Here is a 20,731-nt window from a genome sequence, read left to right as displayed (position 1 = left end):
TACTGGAGTGAAATTGGGGCGGGCGAGAAGGCCGACTCCAGCCTTTGGGAATCTTGCTCCATGCTCCAGTCAAATTGGGCACGCTCTGCTCCTTGCTCCACTCCAGCTCCTTTCACATACTCTGCCATGCACGCACACACGTAGCCACAAAGCTCCACACAGTCAAGTTCACTTTACAATAACCTCTGAACTGAAAAGTTGAGAGCCCTAGTTTCAGACACTTACAATAGTGAAAACATTCCATCTACGCAATGCAAATATACAGGTAACTGCCAAAATAAAGGAAACACCAACACAAAGTGTCTTAATAGGATGTTGGGTCACCATGAGCCAGAACAGCTTCAATGCACCTAGGCATAGATTCTACAAGAGTCTGGAACTCTATTGGAGGGACGTGACATCGTTCTTCGAGAAATAATATAATTTGGTGTTTTGATGATGGTGGTGGAAAACACTGTCTCAGGCGCCGCTCCAGAATCTCCCATAAGGTTCAATTGGGTTGAGATCTGGTGACTGCGACGGCCATGGCATATGGTTTACATCGTTTCCATGCTCATCAAACCATTCAGTGACCACCCCTTGCTCTGTGGACGGGGGCATTGTCATCCTATGGGGGCATGGCTATGGAAGTCAAAATAGGCCCAATATTTGCCTGCTCAGAATGTTTATACTTGACCTGATACATGATGGGATGTTAATTGCTTTATTAACTCAGGACCTACACCTGTGTGGAAGCACCTGCTTTATATATATATATTTTTCATCCCTCATTTACTGAAGAGTTTCCTTTATTCTGGCAGTTAATGTAGCTGCTGATATTAAGTATCCATTTTATCTTCTGTATAGTTCAAATTATACTCAATAGCTAAGACAATGTATGCCAACAGAGCATAATAAGACGCTGACTGGTTATACACTGAGTGTACAAAACATTAAGGACACCTCTTTCCATGACATAGACTGATCAGGTGAATCCAGGTGAAAGCTATGATCCCTTATTGATGTCTATTGTTAAATCCACTTCAAATAAGTGTAGATGAAGGGGAGGAGACAGGTTATAGAAGGATTTTCAAGCCTTGAGAAATGGATTGTGTGTGTGTGCCATTCAGAGGGTGAATGGACAAGACAAAAGATTTAAGTGCCTTTGAACGGGGTATGGAAGTAGGTGCCAGGTGCAGCAGTTTGTGTCAGGAACTGCAACACTGCTGGGTTTTTCACGCTCAACAATTTCCCGTGTGTATCAAGAATGGGTGGTGGATCAAAGGACATCCAGCCAACTTGACACAACTGTGGGAAGCATTAGAGTCAACATGGGCCAGAAACCCTGTGGAACGCTTTCGACACCTTGTAGAGTCCATGTCCTGATGAATTGAGGCTGTTCTGAGGGCAAAAGTAGGGGGTGCAACTCAATATTAGGAAGGGCTCACATGCGCTGAATACAACAGGTGTAGGCCTTACAGTGAAATGCTTACTTACAAGCCCTTAACCAACAGTGCCGTTTTAAGAAGATGCCTACAAAAAAGTAAGAGATAAGAATAATAAATAATTAAACAGCAGCAGTAAATAACAATAGTGGGGCTAAATACAGGGAGTACTGGTACAGAGTCAATGTCAATGTGCGGGGGCACCAATGTCGAGGTAATTGAGGTAATATGTACATGTAGGTAGAGTTATTAAAGTGAATATGCATAGATAATAACAGAGAGTAGCATCAACGCTCCGGGGGGGCAATGCAAATAGCCCGGTTAGCCATTTGATTAGCTGTTCATGAGTCTTATGGCTTGGAGGTAGAAGCTTTTTAGGAGCATCTTGGACCTAGACTTGGCGCTCCGGTAACGCTTGCTGAGTGGTAGCAGAGAGAACAGTCTATGACTAGGGTGGCTGGAGTCTTTGACAATTTTTAGGGCCATCCTCTGACACCACCGGGTATAGAGGTCCTGGATGGCAGGAAGCTTGGCCCCGGTGATGTACTGGGCCGTACACACTACCCTCTGTAGTGCCTTGCGGTCGGAGGCCGAGCAGTTGCCATACGAGGCAGTAATGCAACCCGTTAATGTTTTGTACACTCAGTGCAAATAACTTGCTATGACATTCATGCCAATGCCGTTGTAAGCTATATCGACTAATCGACCTCAAAGTCAATATCATAATTCACACCTCCACATTAGCAAGGGAATCCAACATGTCCAATTCTCAGGATCGCAACAGAATGAGATGATTCATTCATTAATAATGTCACAAAGTACATTTCAGAAGCAAAAATGACACTGAATGACATTTGACTATGTCATGATTGGAAGTACATGTTGTCATTGAACAGTGACTTCTGTCATCATGACACAGGAGGAGGAAAACCAGAGCATCGCGATTGCAGCGCCAGGACAGTGGGTTCAATTCCTGAGACCGCCCATACGTACAAAATGTATGCATGCATGACTAAGTTGCTTTCGATAAAATCATCTGCATACTGGCATATATTATTATTAACCAAGGAATATCAATATCTGATTTCCATATCTATTTCTATCATTTGCATTTCTTGAACTTCAAATATAGGCGTGGGATGAAGTTGCCCCTGATCTAAGGTCAGTTTGGTGTTTTTGCTCATAAAGGAAGTCTGAGAGATTCAAATAGATATTGACGTTCAAGTGTTGTGTTCGAGTCCACCTAAAGCAAGACCGATTCAAGGCCAAGACCAGAGCAAATCAAGTCAGAGTCAAGACCAAGAATGGAGTAGGGTGTGAGACTGAGTCAAGACCGAACAAGAAAAATGCATGTCCAATTCAAGACGATGACTGTAATTTTGTCAAATTGCCAACAAATAAGAGTTCCAAATGTTCAGTATTCTGTGTTCATTTTTCATTAGTATATAGATTCTTTAGACATTCAAAATGGTGAAAAAAAAAACATGCTGAGGGCAAATAGAGAACCACTCCACAAATTATCACTAAAGCAATTTTGCTGCAATTGTACACATTTTGCCATGGGCCAGAGCGAAGATTGAGCAATTTAAAACAAATACTTAATGCAATTCTACTCATTTTGCCATGGGAGGGAAATGTTTGCCGTTTTTAATATGATATATGAGCGAGTGACTAACAAAATCAATGGGGCCCCGGAATGGTAATTCAACCATGATTACTACAAGCTGGCCGCTAAACTAACTTACTAGTAATCAAAAAACATTTTCGCTGACATGGGCTAATTGAGTGACTGTCAGTGACTGACATAACAAGAGAAAAACTGCTGATGCATAAACACATTTTGAAATTACACCTTGTGTATTCTACTTTTCTAAATCTCAACAGTGAATTGAGACGCCAACTGAGTTCCTAAAATATATATACTGTATACACACACACACACACAGGGTTCCGAAATTACTGACACCATTGATAAAGATAAGCAATAATGTATATTGCTGTATAAAATACATCACTTAAATACTGAGTTATATTGCATGCTCAAACAAATGGATGCTACCATGACTACGCATAATCCTGAATAAATCATGAAATAATGAGTGAGAAAGTTACAGAGGGTCAAAGAATATGTTAACCTCCCGTTATTTGTAATGGTGAGAAGTTAACATGTCTTGGGGGTATGATCTTTGACCCTCTGTAACTTTCTCACTCATAATTACAGCCATGTATGGGCCTGGGTGTTTTTCCCCACAAAAGGGCTTTATTACTGACAGAAATAAGCCTCATCATTGTCACTGACAGGGATGTACACACATTTGGGTACAACATTTGAGAGAAATAAGCTTTTTGTGTGTATGGAAAACTTCTGGAATATTTTATTCCAGTTTATGAAACATGGGATCAACACATTACATGTTGGGTTTATATTTTTGTTCGGTATAGTATAAAATAATATAATTTCCTCCTTTTTTTATTAACATAGGTCAGTATTTGAATAATTTATTTTATACTGTTATTAATGCTCATCTTTATCAAGCATGTCAAGAATTTCAGACCCCACTGTGTGTGTGTGTGTAAGCGTGTATATATGGAATCATGTAGTAACCAAAAAAAGTGTTAAACAAATCAAAATAGATTTTATATTTGAGATTCTTCAAAGTAGCCACCCTTTGCCTTCATGGCAGCTTTGCACCCTCTTGGCATTCTCTAACCAGCTTCACCTGGAATGCTTTTCCAACAGTCTTGAAGGAGTTCCCACATATGCTGAGCACTTGTTGGCTGCTTTTCCTTCACTCTGTGGTCCAACTCACCCCAAACCATCTTAATTGGGTTGAGGTTGGGTGATTGTGGAGGCCAGGTCATCTGATGCAGCACTCCATCACTCTGCTTGGTCAAATAGCCCTTACACAGCCTGGAGGTGTGTTTTGAGTCATTGTCCTGTTGAAAAACAAATGATAATTCCACAAAGCGCAAACCAGATGGGATGGCGTATTGCTGCAGAATGCTGTGATAGTCATGCTGGTTAAGTGTGCCTTGAATTCAAAATAAATCACTGACATTGTCACTAGCAAAGCAGCCCCACACCATCACACCTCCTCCTCCATGCTTCACAGTGGGAACCACACATGCGGAGATCCTCCGTTCACCTACTCGGTGTCTCAATTTTGACTCAGACCACAAGGACAGATTTCCACCGGTCTAATGTCCATTGCTTGTGTTTCTTGGCCCAAGCAAGTCCCTTCTTCTTATTGGTGTCCTTTAGTAGTGGTTTCTTTGCAGAAATTTGACCATGAAGGCTTAATTCACACAGTCTCCTCTGAACAGTTGATGTTGAGATGTGTCTGTTGAACTCTGAAGCATTTATTTGGGCTGCAATTTGAGGTGACCTAAACTCTAATGAACTTGTCCTCTGCAGCAGAGGTAACTCTGGGTCTTCCTTTCCTGTAGTGGTTCTCATGAGAGCCAGTTTCATCATAGCGCTTGATGGTTTTTGCGACTGCACCTGAAGAAACTTTCAAAGTTCTTGACAGTTTCTGGATTAACTGACCTTCATGTCTTAAAGTAATGATGGACTGTTGTTTCTCTTTGCTTATTTGAGCTGTTCTTACCATAATATGGACTTGGTCTTTTACCAAATAGTGCTATCTTCTGTATACAACCCCTGCCTTGTCACAACACAACTGATTGGCTCAAATTCATTAAGGAAAAAAAATCCATAAATTAACTTTTAACAAGGCACACCTGTTAATTAAAATGCATTCCAGATGACTACCTCACGAAGCTGGTTGAGAGAATGCCAAGAGTGTGCCAATAATGTGCCGAGCTGTCATCAAGGCTACTTTGAAGAACCTCAAAAATATACATTTTGGGGGGGGATTGATCCACAGACCTACATCAGCTGCCCCTCCCTGATGGAGGCTAATCTTTGTAGTTGCTGACATATGATAGAGTTGCTGAAAAAGAACACTACTACTTTGACTGCCTGTCTACCTCCTGCTTAGCCAATGTTTGCAATGATGATGAAAAAAAATACATAAAATTGCTAATTAGACTGTGTCTGTGTCTTGCTTGTGTTCGATATGCTGCCTAGATGGCTGCATGTAACTCCCCACTTGAGTTTTGCATTGGCGAAAAAATCTATCTGCAAGTTTGTCTTTTGTGTACAATATACTGTAAATAGCTGCATGTAGCCTAACTCCCCTCCTGAAAAAAGAACATGAAATCATGCTTGTGCTGAACAGGCATGGAATGCAATAGTTTAAACATGTACTTTGTGTACAACATGAAGTTTGTAGGCTACACATCAACAAAGGCTTTCATCGCTGATCAAGGAGGGGATCAAGGAGGGGAAAGCGGCAGCGGAGCACTGTGCAGCAGCTACAGAAAGAAAAAAAATCCTTCACATGCGCAGAATTCTCTATCTATAGCTACTGCAAATCGGGTTTCCAGAAAATCCGGAACCGCAGCCAATCCATAGACAAAAATACTAAATATGATACAATTTTCCCCGGTCTCCCCTTACTAATGGTGAGCGTGCAACTTTCAAACAATTTCCCCCACTCTTCCATACCAGCGTATCAAGGAAATTCTGATGAGCGCGACAAAGTTTGAGGATATTTTTCAACGTTCAACGAGAGTAAAGGACAGTAGGTAACTAATGTTATGAGAAAAGTAAGAAGCCCATGTTTCAATAGGCGATAAGATAGTAAAGTTTCATGAAAGGAGTGTGGAAATTGTGGCCTGGCGAAGCAGTTTTATTTTTATATTTCTTATTTACCCTTTATTTTTATTTCACCTTTATTTAACCAGGTAGGCAGTTGAGAACAAGTTCTCATTGAGAACTGCGAACTGGCCAAGATAAAGCAAAGCAGTGCGACAAAAACAACAACACAGAGTTACACATGGGATAAACAAACGTACAGTCAATAACACAATAGAAAAATATGTATACAGTGTGTGCAAATTGAGTAAGGAGGTAAGGCAACAGAAGCTAGCCAGCTCAATAGCTACTAGCTAGTAGTCAGCTAACCACTGCTAGCGGTCATCAGCTAACCTTTAGCTCGGAAAGCTCTCGCCAGCTTGTACAACGCGACTCAAACCAGAGCATACCGGACCTATTTTCTCTCCATATCCCCGGATTCCTACCGCAAGCTCTGGACCTTTTCACCTGGATCATCGCAGCTAGCTAGCTGCAATCCGAGTCACTACTCCTGGCTAACGTCTGTCCCAAAGCAAGCACCAATTAGCCTGGAGCGAGCCCATGCTAGGCCCATTCTCCCGGCAAGCTGAAGAGGCCCATCAGCCACTCCTGGGTTACAATACCCGGACCCCTTCTACTGCCGGTACAGAGCACGGAACCCCGCTGATCCCTCACGACTGGACTACCGACGTAATCTGCTCGAGAGGGTACTCAACTGGCCCCCACGTCGCGACGTCCCCTGAATGTCCATCTGCTAGCCTGCTAGCCGCGGTCCGCTAGCTGTGGCCCGCTAGCTGTCTAGAGCATATTGGACTCTTAGCTGAATCGATACATCAGCCAATTTCTTGGACCACTATACCTATTTTTCCAATTGGACTTGGACCCCTCTGCTACTCAGAACCCTACTAATCCATCACGACTGGTCTATCGACGTCACCGCACGCGGAGGCTAAAACAGACTTTCCTCCGTCGCGACGTCCCTCTAAGGCCTTTCTGCTAGCTTGCTAGCCACGGCCTGCTAGTTGTCTGAATCGATGTGTCTCCAGCCAGCCCAACGACTCACTGGACCCCTATGATCCCTCAGCTACGCATGCCTCTCCCTAATATCAATATGCCTTGTCCATTACTGTTCTGGTTAGTGAATATTGTCTTATTTCACTGTAGAGCCTCTAGCCCTGCTCAATATGCCTTAACCAACCATTTAGTTCCACCTCCCACATACGCGGTGACATCACCTGGTTTAAACGTCTCTAGAGACAATATCTCTCTCATCATTACTCAATGCCTAGGTTTACCTCCAATGTACTCACGTCCTACCATACTTTTGTCTGTACATTATGCCTTGAATCTATTCTACGACGTCCAGAAATCTGCTCCTTTTACTCTCTGTTCCGAACGTACTAGACGACCAGTTCTGACAGCCTTTAGCCGTACCCTTATCCTACTCCTCCTCTGGTGATGTAGAGGTTAATCCAGGCCCTGCAGTGCCTAGCTCCACTCCTACGCCCCAGGTGCTCTCATTTGTTGACTTCTGTAACCGTAAAAGCCTTGGTTTCATGTATGTTAACATTAGAAGCCTCCTCCCTAAGTTTGTTTTATTCACTGCTTTAGCACACTCTGCTAAACCGGATGTCCTAGCCGTGTCTGAATCCTGGATTAGGATAACCACCAAAAACCCTGAAATTTCCGTCCCTAACTATAACATTTTCCGACAAGATAGAACTGCCAAAGGGGGCGGTGTTGCAATCTACTGCAGAGATAGCCTGCAGAGTTCTGTCTTACTATCCAGGTCTGTACCCAAACAATTTGAGCTTCTACATTTAAAAATCCACCTTTCCAGAAACAAGTCTCTAACCATTGCCGCTTGCTATAGACCACTCTCTGACCCCAGATGTGCCCTGGACACCATATGTGAATTGATTGCACCCAATCTATCTTCAGAGCTCGTGCTGCTAGGTGACCTAAACTGGGACATGCTTAGCACCCCAGCCATCCTACAATCTAAGCTCGATGCCCTCAATCTCACACAAATTATCAATGAACCCACCAGGTATAACCCCAAATCCGTAAACACGGGAACCCTCAAAGATATCATCCTAACCAACTTGCCCTCCAAATACACCTCTGCTGTTTTCAACCAAGATCTCAGTGATCACTGCCTCATTGCCTGCATCCGTAATGGATCTGCGGTCAAACGACCACCCCTCATCACTGTCTAACGCTCCCTAAAACACTTCAGCAAGCAGGCCTTTCTAATCGACCTGGCCCGGGTATCCTGGAAGGATATTGACCTCATCCCGTCAGTAGAGGATGCCTGGTTATTCTTCAAAAGTGCCTTCCTCACCATCTTAAAACCTGTTGGGGCTAGGGGGCAGTATTGAGAATTTTGAAAAAAAGATGTGCCCATTTTTAACTGCCTCCTACACCAACTCAGAAGCTAGAATATGCATATTATTGTTCAGGTTTGGATAGAAAACACTCTGAATTTTCTAAAACTGTTTGAATGGTGTCTGTAAGTATAACAGAACTCATATGGCAGTCAAAACCCTGAGACAAATTCTGACAGGAAGTGGATACCTGATGTGTTGAATTACCTTTAAGCCTATGCCATTGAAACACACAGGGGCTTATTAATCGTTGAGCACTCCCTATGGCTTCCACTAGATGTCACCAGTCTTTACAAAGTGTTTTGAGTCTTATACTGTGAGATCTGACCGAACAAGAGCCTTGGAACGGTGGTGGCCGATTAGACTCTGGCGCGCGAGTTCATGTTGGGTACTCTCGTTCCAATACGTTTTAAAAGAGAATGCAATCGTCCGCCTTGAATATTATTCATGTTCTGGTTAAAAAAGGCACTAATGATTTATGCTATACAACGTTTGACATGTTTGAACGAACGTAAATATTTTTTTCCCCCTCGTTCATGAAGAGAAGTCCGGCGGGCATAGATCATGTGCTAACAACACGGAGCTTTTTGGACATAAATTATGAGCTTTTTCGAACAAAACTACATTTGTTATGGACCTGGGATTCCTGGAAGTGACATCTGATGAAGAGAATCAAAGGTAATGGATTATTTACATAGTATTTTCGATCTCTCCAACATGGCGGTTAGTCTGTATCGCAAAGCGTATTTTTCTGGGCGCAGTGCTCAGATTATTGCAAAGTGTGATTTCCCAGTAAGGTTATTTTTAAATCTGGCAATCCGGTTGCGTTCAAGAGATGTAAATCTATAATTCTTTGAATGACAATATACTATTTTACCAATGTTTTCGAATAGTAATTATTTAATTTGTTGTGCTGATTGACTGGCGGTTATTGGAGGGAAACGATTTCCTCAACATCAACGCCATAGTAAAACACTGTTTTTGGATATAAATATGAACTTGATAGAACAAAAAATGCATGTATTGTCTAACATAATGTCCTAGGAGTGTCATCTGATGGAGATTGTCAAAGGTTAGTGCATAATTTTAGCTGGTTTTCTGCTTTTGGTGACGCCTGTCTTTGAATTGACAAAACATTACACACAGCTATTGTCAATGTACTCTCCTAACATAATCTAACTTTATGCTTTCGCCGTAAAGCCTTTTTGAAATCGGACAACGTGGTTAGATTAAGGAGATGTTTATCTTTCAAAGGGTGTAAGATAGTTGTATGTTTGAGAAATTTGAATTATGACATTTAATTGTTTTCAAATTTCGCGCTCTTGATATTTCACCTGTTGTTGATAGGGTGTACCAGGGGTGGGACGCTTGCGTCCCACATAGCCCATAGAGGTTAAATAAGCATGCCCCATTCTATTTTTTTTAACCAGGAACAGATATAGCCCTTGGTTCTCTCCAGACCTGACTGCCCTTGACCAGCACAAAAACATCCTGCGGCGTTCTGCATTAGCATCGAATAGCCCCCCGATATGCAACTTTCAGGGAAGTTAGGAACCAATATACACAGGCAGTTAAGAAAGCTAAGGCTAGCTTTTTCAAGCAGAAATTTGCATCCTGTAGCACAAACTCAAAAAAGTTCTGGGACACTGTAAAGGCCATGGAGAATAAGAGCACCTCCTCCAAGCTGCCCACTGCATTGAGGCTAGGAAACACTGTCACCACCGATAAATCCACTATAATTGAGAATTTCAATAAGCATTTTTCTACGGCTGGCCATGCTTTCCACCTTGCTACCCCTACCCCGATCAACAGCCCTGCACCCCCCACAGCAACTCGCCCTAGCCTCCCCCATTTCTCCTTCACCCAAATCCAGATAGCTGATGTTCTGAACGAGCTGCAAAATCTGTACCGTTACAAATCAGCAGGGCTAGACAATCTGGACCCTCTAAAATTATCTGCAGAAATTATTGCAACCCCTATTACTAGCCTGTTCAACCTTTCTTTCGTATCGTCTGAGATTCCCAAAGATTGGAATGCTGCCGCGGTCATCCCCCTCTTCAAAGGGGGAGACACTCTAGACCCAAACTGCTACAGACCTATATCTATCCTACCCTGCCTTTCTAAGGTCTTCAAAAGCCAAGTTAAATAGATTACCGACCATTTCGAATCCCACAGTACCTTCTCCGCTATGCAATCTGGTTTCAGAGCTGGTCACGGCTAGGACATCAGGGTTGGAGGAGCGTGCTAAAGCAGTGAATAAAACAAACTTAGGGAGGAGGCTTCTAATGTTAACATGCATGAAAACAAGGCTTTTACGGTTACAGAAGTCAACAAATGAGAGCACCTGGGGAGTAGGAGTGGAGCTAGGCACTGCAGGGCCTGGATTAACCTCTACATCACCAGAGGAACAGAGGAGGAGTAGGATGAGAGAACGGCTAAAGGCTATAAGAACTGCTTGTCTAGCGCTTTGGGAACAGAGATTAAAGGAGCAGATTTCTGGGCGTCGTAGGATAGATTCAGGGCATTGTGTACAGACAAGGGTATGTTAGGGTGCGAGTACAGTGGGGGTAAACCTAGGCATTGAGTGACGATGAGAGAGGTTGCATCTCTGGAGGCGCCAGTTAAGCCAGGTGTGGTCTCCGCATGTGTGGGGGGTGGGACAAGGGGGCTATCTGAGGCATGTTGAGCAGGACTAGGGGCTCCGCAGTAAAATAAAACAATGAAAGCTGCCCTAAACAACAGTATACAAGGCATATTGACATTAGAAAAAGGCAACTAGGCAAGTCAGTTAACAACAAATTCTTATTTACAATGACGGCCTACCAAAAGGCAAAAGGCCTCCTACGGGGACGGGGGCTAGGATTAAAAATCAATAAATAAAACATAAATATAGCACAAAACACACATCACGACAAGAGAGACACAACACTACATTAAGAGAGACCTAAGACAATAACATAGCAAGGCAGCAACACATGACAACACAGCGTGGTAGCAACACAACATAACAATATGGTAGCAACATAACATGGTAGCAGCACAAAACATGGTACAAACATTATTGGGCACAGACAATAGCACAAAGGACAAGAAGGTAGAGACAACAATACATCACACAAAGCAGCCACAACTGTCAGTAAGAGTGTCCATGATTGAGTCATTGAATGAAGAGAGAGATAAAACTGTCCAGTTTGAGTGTTTGTTGCAGCTCGTTCCAGTCGCTAGCTGCAGCGAACTGAAAAGAGGAGCGACCCAGGGATGTGTGTGCTTTCGGGACCTTTAACAGAATGTGACTGGCAGAACGGGTGTTGTATGTGGAGGATGAGGGCTACAGTATATATCTCAGATGGGGGGAGTGAGGCCTAAGAGGTTTTTATAAATAACCATCAACCAGTGGGTCTTGCGACGGGTATACAGAGATGACCAGTTTACAGAGGAGTATAGAGTGCAGTGATGTGTCCTATAATGAGCATTGGTGGCAAATCTGATGGCAGAATGGTAAATTACATCTAGCCGCTCGAGAGCACCATTATCTGCCGATCTATAACTTATGTCTCCGTAATCTAGCATGGGTAGGATGGTCATCTGAATCAGGGTTAGTTTGGCAGCTGGGGTGAAAGAAGAGCGATTACGATAGAGGAAACCATGTCTAGATTTAACTTTAGCCTGCAGCTTTGATATGTGCTGAGAGAAGGACAGTGTGCTGTCTAGCCGTACTCCCAAGTACTTGTATGAGGTGACTACCTCAAGCTCTAAACCCTCAGAGGTAATAATTACACCTGTCAGGAGAGGGGCATTCTTCTTACCAAACCACGTGACCTTTGTTTTGGAGGTGTTAAGAACAAGGTTAAGGGTAGAGAAAGCTTGTTGGACATTAAGAAAGCTTTGTTGTAGAGCATTTAACACAAAATAAAGGGGCCAGCTGAGTATAAGATCGTATCATCTGCATATAAATAAATGGATGAGAGAGCTTCCTACTGCCTGATCTATGTTGTTGATGTAAATTGAGAAGAGCGTGGGGCCTAGGATTGAGCCTTGTGGTACTCCCTTGGTGGCAGGCAGTGGCTGAGACAGCAGATTTTCTGACTTTATACACTGCACTCTTTGAGAGAGGTAGTTAGCAAACCAGGCCAAAGACCCCTCAGAGACACCAATACTCCTCAGCTGGCGCACAAGAATGGAATGGTCTACCGTATCAAAATTGCTTAGAATCAAGGGCAATGGTGACATCATTGAGAACCTTTAAGGCTGCTGGGACACATCCATAACTTGAGTGGAAACCAGATTGCATACCAGAGAGAACACTATAGACATCAAGAAAGCCAGTCAGTTGATTATTGACATGTTTTTCCAACACTTTTGCTAAACAGGGCAAAATAGAAACAGGCCGATAACAGTTAGGATCAGCTTGATCTCCCCCTTTAAATAAAGGACGAACCATGGCTGCCTTCCAAGCAATGGGAACCTCCCCAGAAAGGAGAGACAGGTTAAAAAGGTCAGAGATAGGCTTGGTGGTGATAGTGGCAGCAACCTTAAAGAAGAAAGGGTCTAAACCATCTGACCCAGATCATTTTTGGGGGTCAAGTTTCAGGAGCTCCTTTAGCACCTCGGACTCAGTGACTGCCTGCAGGGAGAAACTTTGTAGCGGGGCAGGGGAAAAAGAGGGAGAAGCATCAGGGATAGTCACAGAAGGGGTGGGAGATGAGGAAATGTTGGACGGGCAAGGAGGCATGGCTGAGTCAAATAGGAATCCTGAATTAATGGTGATTAAAGAGCTCAGCCATGTGCTTCTTGTCAGTAACCACCACATCATCAACATTAAGGGACATGGGCAGCTGTGAGGAGATGGGTTTATTCTCCAGGTCTTTAACCGTTTTACAGAACTTTTTGGGGTTAGACCCACAGAGAGAGAACTGCTTCTTATAGTAACTAACGTTGGCCTTCCGGATATCCTGAGTGCACTTATTTCTCATTTGCCTGAACGAGAGCCAGTCAGCCTGAGTATGCGTGTGCTGAGCCTTTCACCAAATGCAATTCTTGAGGTGGAGTAACTCTGCAAGATCACTGTCGAACCAGGGGCTGTACCTGTTTTTAATTCTCATTTTCTTTATGGGGGTGTGTTTGTCAACAATACAACTGAAAATATAAAAAAGAAGGTCCAAGCATCTTCGCCTGAAGGGATCAAGCTGATTCTATACCATTTTACAGAGGCCAGATCATGAAGGAAGGCTTGCTCATTAAAGTGTTTTAGCAAGCGTCTATGACAAATCAGGACAGGTCGTTTCACTCAGCATCCATTATGAACACAGGCTGTAAAACAGTGATCACTAAGGTCATTGCAGAAAACACCAGACTGATACCTATCAGGATTAATTGTAAGACCAACATCATGGAGAGTAGCCTTTTCTGGGTGTTTGGAGTCATACCTTGTGGGATTGGTAGTAATCTGAGAAAGATTTAGGTAGTCCCATTGCTTTAGGACTTGGGTCAGGTGGTTTAAGCATGTCCCAGTTTAGGTCACCTAGCAGGACAAATTCAGACTTAGTGAAAGGGGCCAGGAGAGAGCTTAGGGCAGGTAGGGTACAGGCCGGTGCTGATGGAGGACGATAACACCCAGCAACAGTCAACAAAGAGCTATTTGAAAGTTTAATGCTTAAAACCAGCAAATCAAATTGTTTGGGGACAGACTTGGTGGAGACAACCGAGCACTGAATGTGATCCTTGGTAAAGTTTGCCACTCCCCCACCTTTGGAAGATCTGTCTTGCTGAAAAAGGTTATAACCAGAAAGGTTAACATCAGTATTCAAAACTCCCTTTCTTAACCACGTCTCTGTAATGACCAACCCATCTGGATTGGAGCTGTGAACCCACACTTTCAATTGATCCATTTTAGGTAATAAGCTTCTAGTGTTAACGTGCAGAAAACCCAGGCTTTTACAGGAGCAGAAATCAGTGAAGCAGATATCAGAGTACAAGTCAGAATTGGGGCTAGCAAATGTAGATGGGCCAGGGTGTACATGCACATTTCCAGATAATAGTTTAATGCGCTGACGGAATGGAAGCAGATACTGTAATCACATAAACATTTATTCTACACTGAAACAAGACCGAGACACTCAATGTGTGGTCTCGAGACCGGACTCAACACTGACATTAACTCATTTTCTACCGAGAGTTGAGATATTGGAGTGGTATGATACTGTTGAGTTAGGTCCTACTCTGGCAGCACAGTGCTTGTATTAGACTAGAGCTCCCTCTAGTGGCGTAAAGGTAAAACTCCTAGTTCAAATACTTCTGGTTAGACTTCTGACACCTAACAGCAGAGCGGGAGAGGAGATAGAGAGATTAAACACACATCTCCTAACAGGAAGAAGTCTTTATCATTCCCCATAAGGGTGGAGCTGAGACACACACACACACACTAATACAGGAAGCATGCCACTCCACAGCATAAACATGACCATCAGTGAAAAATCAACACAGATCTGAGGGAAGAGAATGTTCACCACTGAGAAGTGAAGGAGTTGTAAAATAAAACAAGAGGTTAATGAGGTCCTTGACTCACCCTACCCAACTTGACATAGATAGAGAGAAGGAGGCTGACAGAGAAAGATAGATAGGAGGAGGCTGAAAGAGAAAGAAAGATATTGAGAAGGAGGCTGACAGAAAGATAGAGAGAAGGAGACTGACAGAAAGATAGAGGAGGCTGACAGAGAAAGCAAACAGAGATAATAGTTATACAGTCTAGAGAAAGAGAAAAAACGAGCGTGAGACATAAGGAGGGAGACAGACAGAGAAAGAGAGATAGCTAGACTGACAGACAGATAATTAGGTCAGTGTGTACCTGTAGAGGTCCAGTGTAGTCCCCCGGGGCTGGCTGCCAATCTCCTGCGCTTCCTGACACTGACCCCGACCTGGGGGGTTATGTTGCACGGCGTAGAGGACAGGATGGGGGCTAAGGGTGTGGCCAGGAATGGGATTTCCCGCCCCAGTGCAGGGGTCAGGAACATGGCCTCCCTATCTAGAGGTCTACGACAGGCACAGGAAGTAGAAGACACAAGACAGGAAGTTAACACCTGTAGACCTCTGGATTGACCAAGTACAACTCGTCTTTTTCTGGACTGACCAATTAAAACGGGTCTATATCTGTATTTAAAAATGTATTTTAGATATTTTTTCATCAATTTTGTTTTGGAGTGGAAAGGTTCCAAAAGCATGCTAGTGGTGGTCTAGCTTGTCTGGTCTGGCTGTACAATAAGCAGTATGGACAAAACCAGTAGGAATGTCAACACTATTAACCATAAAGGAATTTCAGTATATTGGTATGAATGAACAGTGTGTGCACTCCAAATGGCCCCCGTTTCCCTATATAGTGATCTTCTTTTGACCAGGGCCCAGAGGGCTCTATTAAAAGTAGTGCACTGTGTAGGAATTTAGGGTGCCATTTCAGTGATTTAGAAAACACTGCTTTTGAATTATACGAGCAGTTGACAAGCAATTACTATAGACTTAAATCCTGATACATGATCTTGCCCCCAAGATCATATAAAATAAATAGCAGACATTTCAGAACAAATTAGTCAGGATTATTCTTAAACTTCCAGCACTTACACATCTTGACTATTCCCACTTTGAAAGCCTTAGATGGCTCAAAGTGGAGGAGAGAGTCGCTCAGATTAAATTGTGTCTGGTACATCAGATTGTCCACAGTATGGTCTCCAGGTACCTATGTAACTATTTTAACTTGGTAACTATTCACTAGGAGTGAAACTGACGCTGTTCCTTTTCGATATTAAAGTGGTATGGGGAAAGAAACTTTTTTATACTCAGCTGCCATTCTTTGGAATAATTTTCAGAATAATTTGAAACGTATAACTTCCATAGGTAGTTTCAAGTTTTCACTGAAAAAAATTGCTAAATAGTAGCATGTCTCAAAAGTAAGTCGTATTAGTACGTGGCTGAGAAGGAAATGCCTGGGATAGCATATGGTCTGCCTTTTGGTACCTGTTGTATATCATATTGTGATTGTCTTGTATATATATTAGGGATTGATTGTTCTATATACACTGCTCAAAAAAATAAAGGGAACACTTAAACAACACAATGTAACTCCAAGTCAATCACACTTCTGTGAAATCAAACTGTCCACTTAGGAAGCAACACTGATTGACAATAAATTTCACATGCTGTTGTGCAAATGGAATAGACAGGTGGAAATTATAGGCAATTAGCAAGACACCCCCAATAAAGGAGTGGTTCTGCAGGTGGGGACCACAGACCACTTCTCAGTTCCTATGCTCCTATGCTTCCTGGCTGATGTTTTAGTCACTTTTGAATGCTGGCGGTGCTTTCACTCTAGTGGTAGCATGAGACGGAGTCTACAACCCACACAAGTGGCTCAGGTAGTGCAGCTCATCCAGGATGGCACATCAATGCGAGCTGTGGCAAGAAGGTTTACTGTGTCTGTCAGCGTAGTGTCCAGAGCATGGAGGCGCTACCAGGAGACAGGCCAGTACATCAGGAGACGTGGAGGAGGCCGTAGGAGGGCAACAACCCAGCAGCAGGACCGCTACCTCCGCCTTTGTACAAGGAAGAGCAGGAGAAGCACTGCCAGAGCCCTGCAAAATGACCTCCAGCAGGCCACAAATGTGCATGTGTCTGTTCAAATGGTCAGAAACAGACTCCATGAGGGTGGTATGAGGGCCCGACGTCCACAGGTGGGGGTTGTGCTTACAGCCCAACACCGTGCAGGACGTTTGGCATTTGCCAGAGAACACCAAGATTGGCAAATTCGCCACTGGCGCCCTGTGCTCTTCACAGATGAAAGCAGGTTCACACTGAGCACATGTGACAGAGTCTGGAGACGCCATGGAGAACGTTCTGCTGCCTGCAACATCCTCCAGCATGACCGGTTTGGCAGTGGGTCAGTCATGGTGTGGGGTGGCATTTCTTTGGGGGGCCGCACAGCCCTCCATGTGCTCGCCAGAGGTAGCCTGACTGCCATTAGGTACTAAGATGAGATCCTCAGACCCCTTGTGAGACCATATGCTGGTGCGGTTGGCCCTGGGTTCCTCCTAATGCAAGACAATGCTAGACTTCAGGTGGCTGGAGTGTGTCAGCAGTTCCTGCAAGAGGAAGGCATTGATGCTATGGACTGGCCCGCCCGTTCCCCAGACCTGAATCCAATTGAGCACATCTGGGACATCATGTCTCGCTCCATCCACCAACGCCACGTTGCACCACAGACTGTCCAGGAGTTGGCGGATGCTTTAGTCCAGGTCTGGGAGGAGATCCATCAGGAGACCATCCGCCACCTCATCAGGAGCATGCCCAGGCGTTGTAGGGAGGTCATAAAGGCACGTGGAGGCCACACACACTACTGAGCCTCATTTTGACTTGTTTTAAGGACATTACATCAAAGTTGGATCAGCCTGTAGTGTGGTTTTCCACTTTAATTTTGAGTGTGACTCCAAATCCAGACCTCCATGGGTTGATAAATTGGATTTCCATTGATTATTTTTGTGTGATTTTGTTGTCAGCACATTCAACTATGTAAAGAAAAAAGTATTTAATAAGATTATTTCTTTCATTCAGATCTAGGATGTGTTGTTTAAGTGTTCCCTTTATTTTTTGGAGCAGTATATTAAGGGTATGTGGCAAAGGGGAGATGTACCTGTCCATAGTTGTTTATTAGGAAAGGGAATTGTACTAAATTATCTCATGTTATGAAACAAACAACAATTGTCTCTGTCATTGTCTGTTGCCACTACAATTGCTGCCTAACCTTGTTGCATTCCCCCTTCCCCCTCCAAAAGGACCACAACGGAAATAAACGTTTAAGGGTTATCCTTGATGATATTCTTAAATTGTATGTGGCGGCGTCACCGGCTGGAGCACCGTTATGTATGTATTTAAAAACAATTGCCTAATAGGGAATAGGGTGCCATTGGGGACGATTATAACATTAGTTAGGGGAAGATGTGATACATTTAATTTTCTGGTTTTCTTTTCAGAGCTCTTGAGTGACACTAATAGTGCCTAATTTGCATCATGGCAGTTTGACACACACATGCATGCACTCACTTTCTCTCTCACACACACACACACAACTCAACTACCAGAAGCTAAAATATTCATGATACATCTCCTGAATGGAAAATCCACGAGATACATGTACAGTAGTCTATGAAACATACAAAGCTAAATAATAAGTCAATGTGTTCTCTTCTCTTAACTATTCAGCCATCTTTGACGATGCCAAAGGCAATTTTTTTAGTTCCGAAAATACAATATAAACATTGCACAAGACCTCAAATACCCATTATCCAGGTAAGTTGAATAGCCTTTCCCAAATCATTAGGAAGCTTACATAACATCTTTGAGCATTAAGCATTAGTCCTAGCCTGAAGCATACTGATTATTCACAGCGGAGATCATATAGCTTTGCTCTTTACATTGGAATTCGGAACTCTATGACTGTACTGCCAATACTTATAGCTGGCACACGACGATGCACAATTCTGCAATCTGCAGTCATAACATTCTGGCCCTCTGATTATAAGCAGCGGATATTACATATCTATAACCTAGTTTTGAATATATTCCTCTATAGTACCTGACTTCAGTGACGTTGTAACTGCGGCTTCTCCATGATCCTCTATGGGTTCCTCTCTTTCTCCTCCGCACGAAAAACTCCACCAACTTCTCCCAACTTGACATAGCTCTTTACCGCAGTAACTCAACATCGACCAATTCTCAAAACATGTTCACTTCTCTATAAATTTGGATCATTTTTTAATCCCTCAACTTTGGACGATTGCAATCGACTTCCATGGACATCAATGTCTGCCACTCACAGCAAGATACATATACCGTGAGAGTTTATGTTGGGGTGACCAGGGGGAGGGGGGAGCTGGGTAAGACTTGGCGACCACTCATTCAAAACTACACTGGCAACATAATCACACATCATGGCACTGAGCTGTTCCCCAGTCAAAAGCAGTGGTGTTCAAAGACCAATAAGTGTCTCAAATGACCAGTGTGTGTGTGTGTGTGTGTGTGTGTGTGTGTGTGGTAACAGCCACTCAGCAGCTAAATCTGGGGAATCAAGAGTCAAGTGCTTCAAGTGTCTCAGTAGTAACTCATGGAGAAAGGCTGGTGGATTGAGCCTTTGTAATGACTGAAAGACTAAACCACACAAGACCACACCGGGGCCTGTGGCTGTATGGGCTTTGAAACCTCCACAGACATTTGATAACACTAGAGAAAACTCAGCTCTTAAAGCGAAGTGCTTGAAATGGGACATTGTTGAAGCTTCTGCCTCTTTTACAATCTTTTAAATAATTGCAAACACTTTAGCTGTGTTTAATTGAGCTTGCCTGTTGCAGTGGAAACAATACAAAAGTCCCAAAAGTGCAAACCTCATCCAGCTGGCAGGCCAAAGCAAACACTCAAAGTGTTTGACATTTGTACCTAGGTCTGATGTACCTGTGTGGTGTGTCTGTCTCGCCAGTCTCGCTGCAGGTGGAGAGGTGTGCTGTAGAGGTGGAGCTTGAGGAGGAGGAGGTAGAGCGGATGGACTCTAGGGCCCTGGGGAGCAGCGTGGAGGGCATGCACAGCCATGTCTCCAGGTCAGAGAACTTAGAATAGCTCAGCATCTCCAGAACACTGACAAGGGAGATAGGAGAGAGGCACAAATACATTTCACCCAAACTGAAAAGATATGACGAGAATTTGGTGCGAATGTAGGCCTATATGGAGTGACATGAGAGATAAAAGACAGAAAGAGAATGGAAAAAGAAAAAGTGATAGAGAGAGAGAGAGAGAGAGGCGAGGGGAGAGAAGGAGAGAAAAGGGAAAGAAGAGAAAGAGAGAGCAAGAGAGAGACAAAGACACAGCGAGAGCAAAAGAGAGGAGGGACAGGGTTTTGGAGCGTACCTGTCCTCCCCCACCCCTGGTATGTCATCCTTCTCGTCTGCAGCCTGGAAGACACAGGAGGTCCTGGAGTCCCGGGACAGCAGCCCACACACCTTATCAGAGTCCAGAGACATCTTCAGCCATAGCTAGGGGGGGAGACGAAAAGAAGTGAGCCAAGAGACATTCAGTTCTATTATCTAATTCAGCATTAAATGGATATCTGTCACTGTCTGTCTTCCCATTGAATGAACACACACACACACACACACACACACACACACACACACACACACACACACACACAC

The 20,731-nt window shown here is 43.6% G+C and overlaps 1 protein-coding gene across 3 annotated transcripts in view; it reads right to left on the bottom strand.

The window, feature by feature from the left end:
- ankfn1a (ankyrin repeat and fibronectin type III domain containing 1a) overlaps window positions 1–20,731 on the bottom strand; it is a 234,714-nt gene that overhangs the window by 211,509 nt on the left and 2,474 nt on the right. For all 3 annotated transcript variants that reach the window (XM_045723336.2, XM_014212988.3, XM_045723338.2), the window contains exons 2-4: window positions 20,448–20,572; window positions 19,998–20,177; window positions 15,355–15,539 (exon numbers count right to left, since the gene is read on the bottom strand). In XM_045723336.2, coding sequence (XP_045579292.1) covers window positions 15,355–15,539; window positions 19,998–20,177; window positions 20,448–20,572 — 490 coding nt within the window. The remainder of the gene's footprint in view (window positions 1–15,354; window positions 15,540–19,997; window positions 20,178–20,447; window positions 20,573–20,731) is intronic.

Source organism: Salmo salar, chromosome 01 (assembly GCF_965601325.2).
Source record: "Salmo salar chromosome 01, fSalSal1, whole genome shotgun sequence".
NCBI lineage: Eukaryota > Metazoa > Chordata > Actinopteri > Salmoniformes > Salmonidae > Salmo > Salmo salar.
Note: the sequence above shows the minus strand (reverse complement) of the source record. Positions and strands in the feature narration are given on the sequence as shown.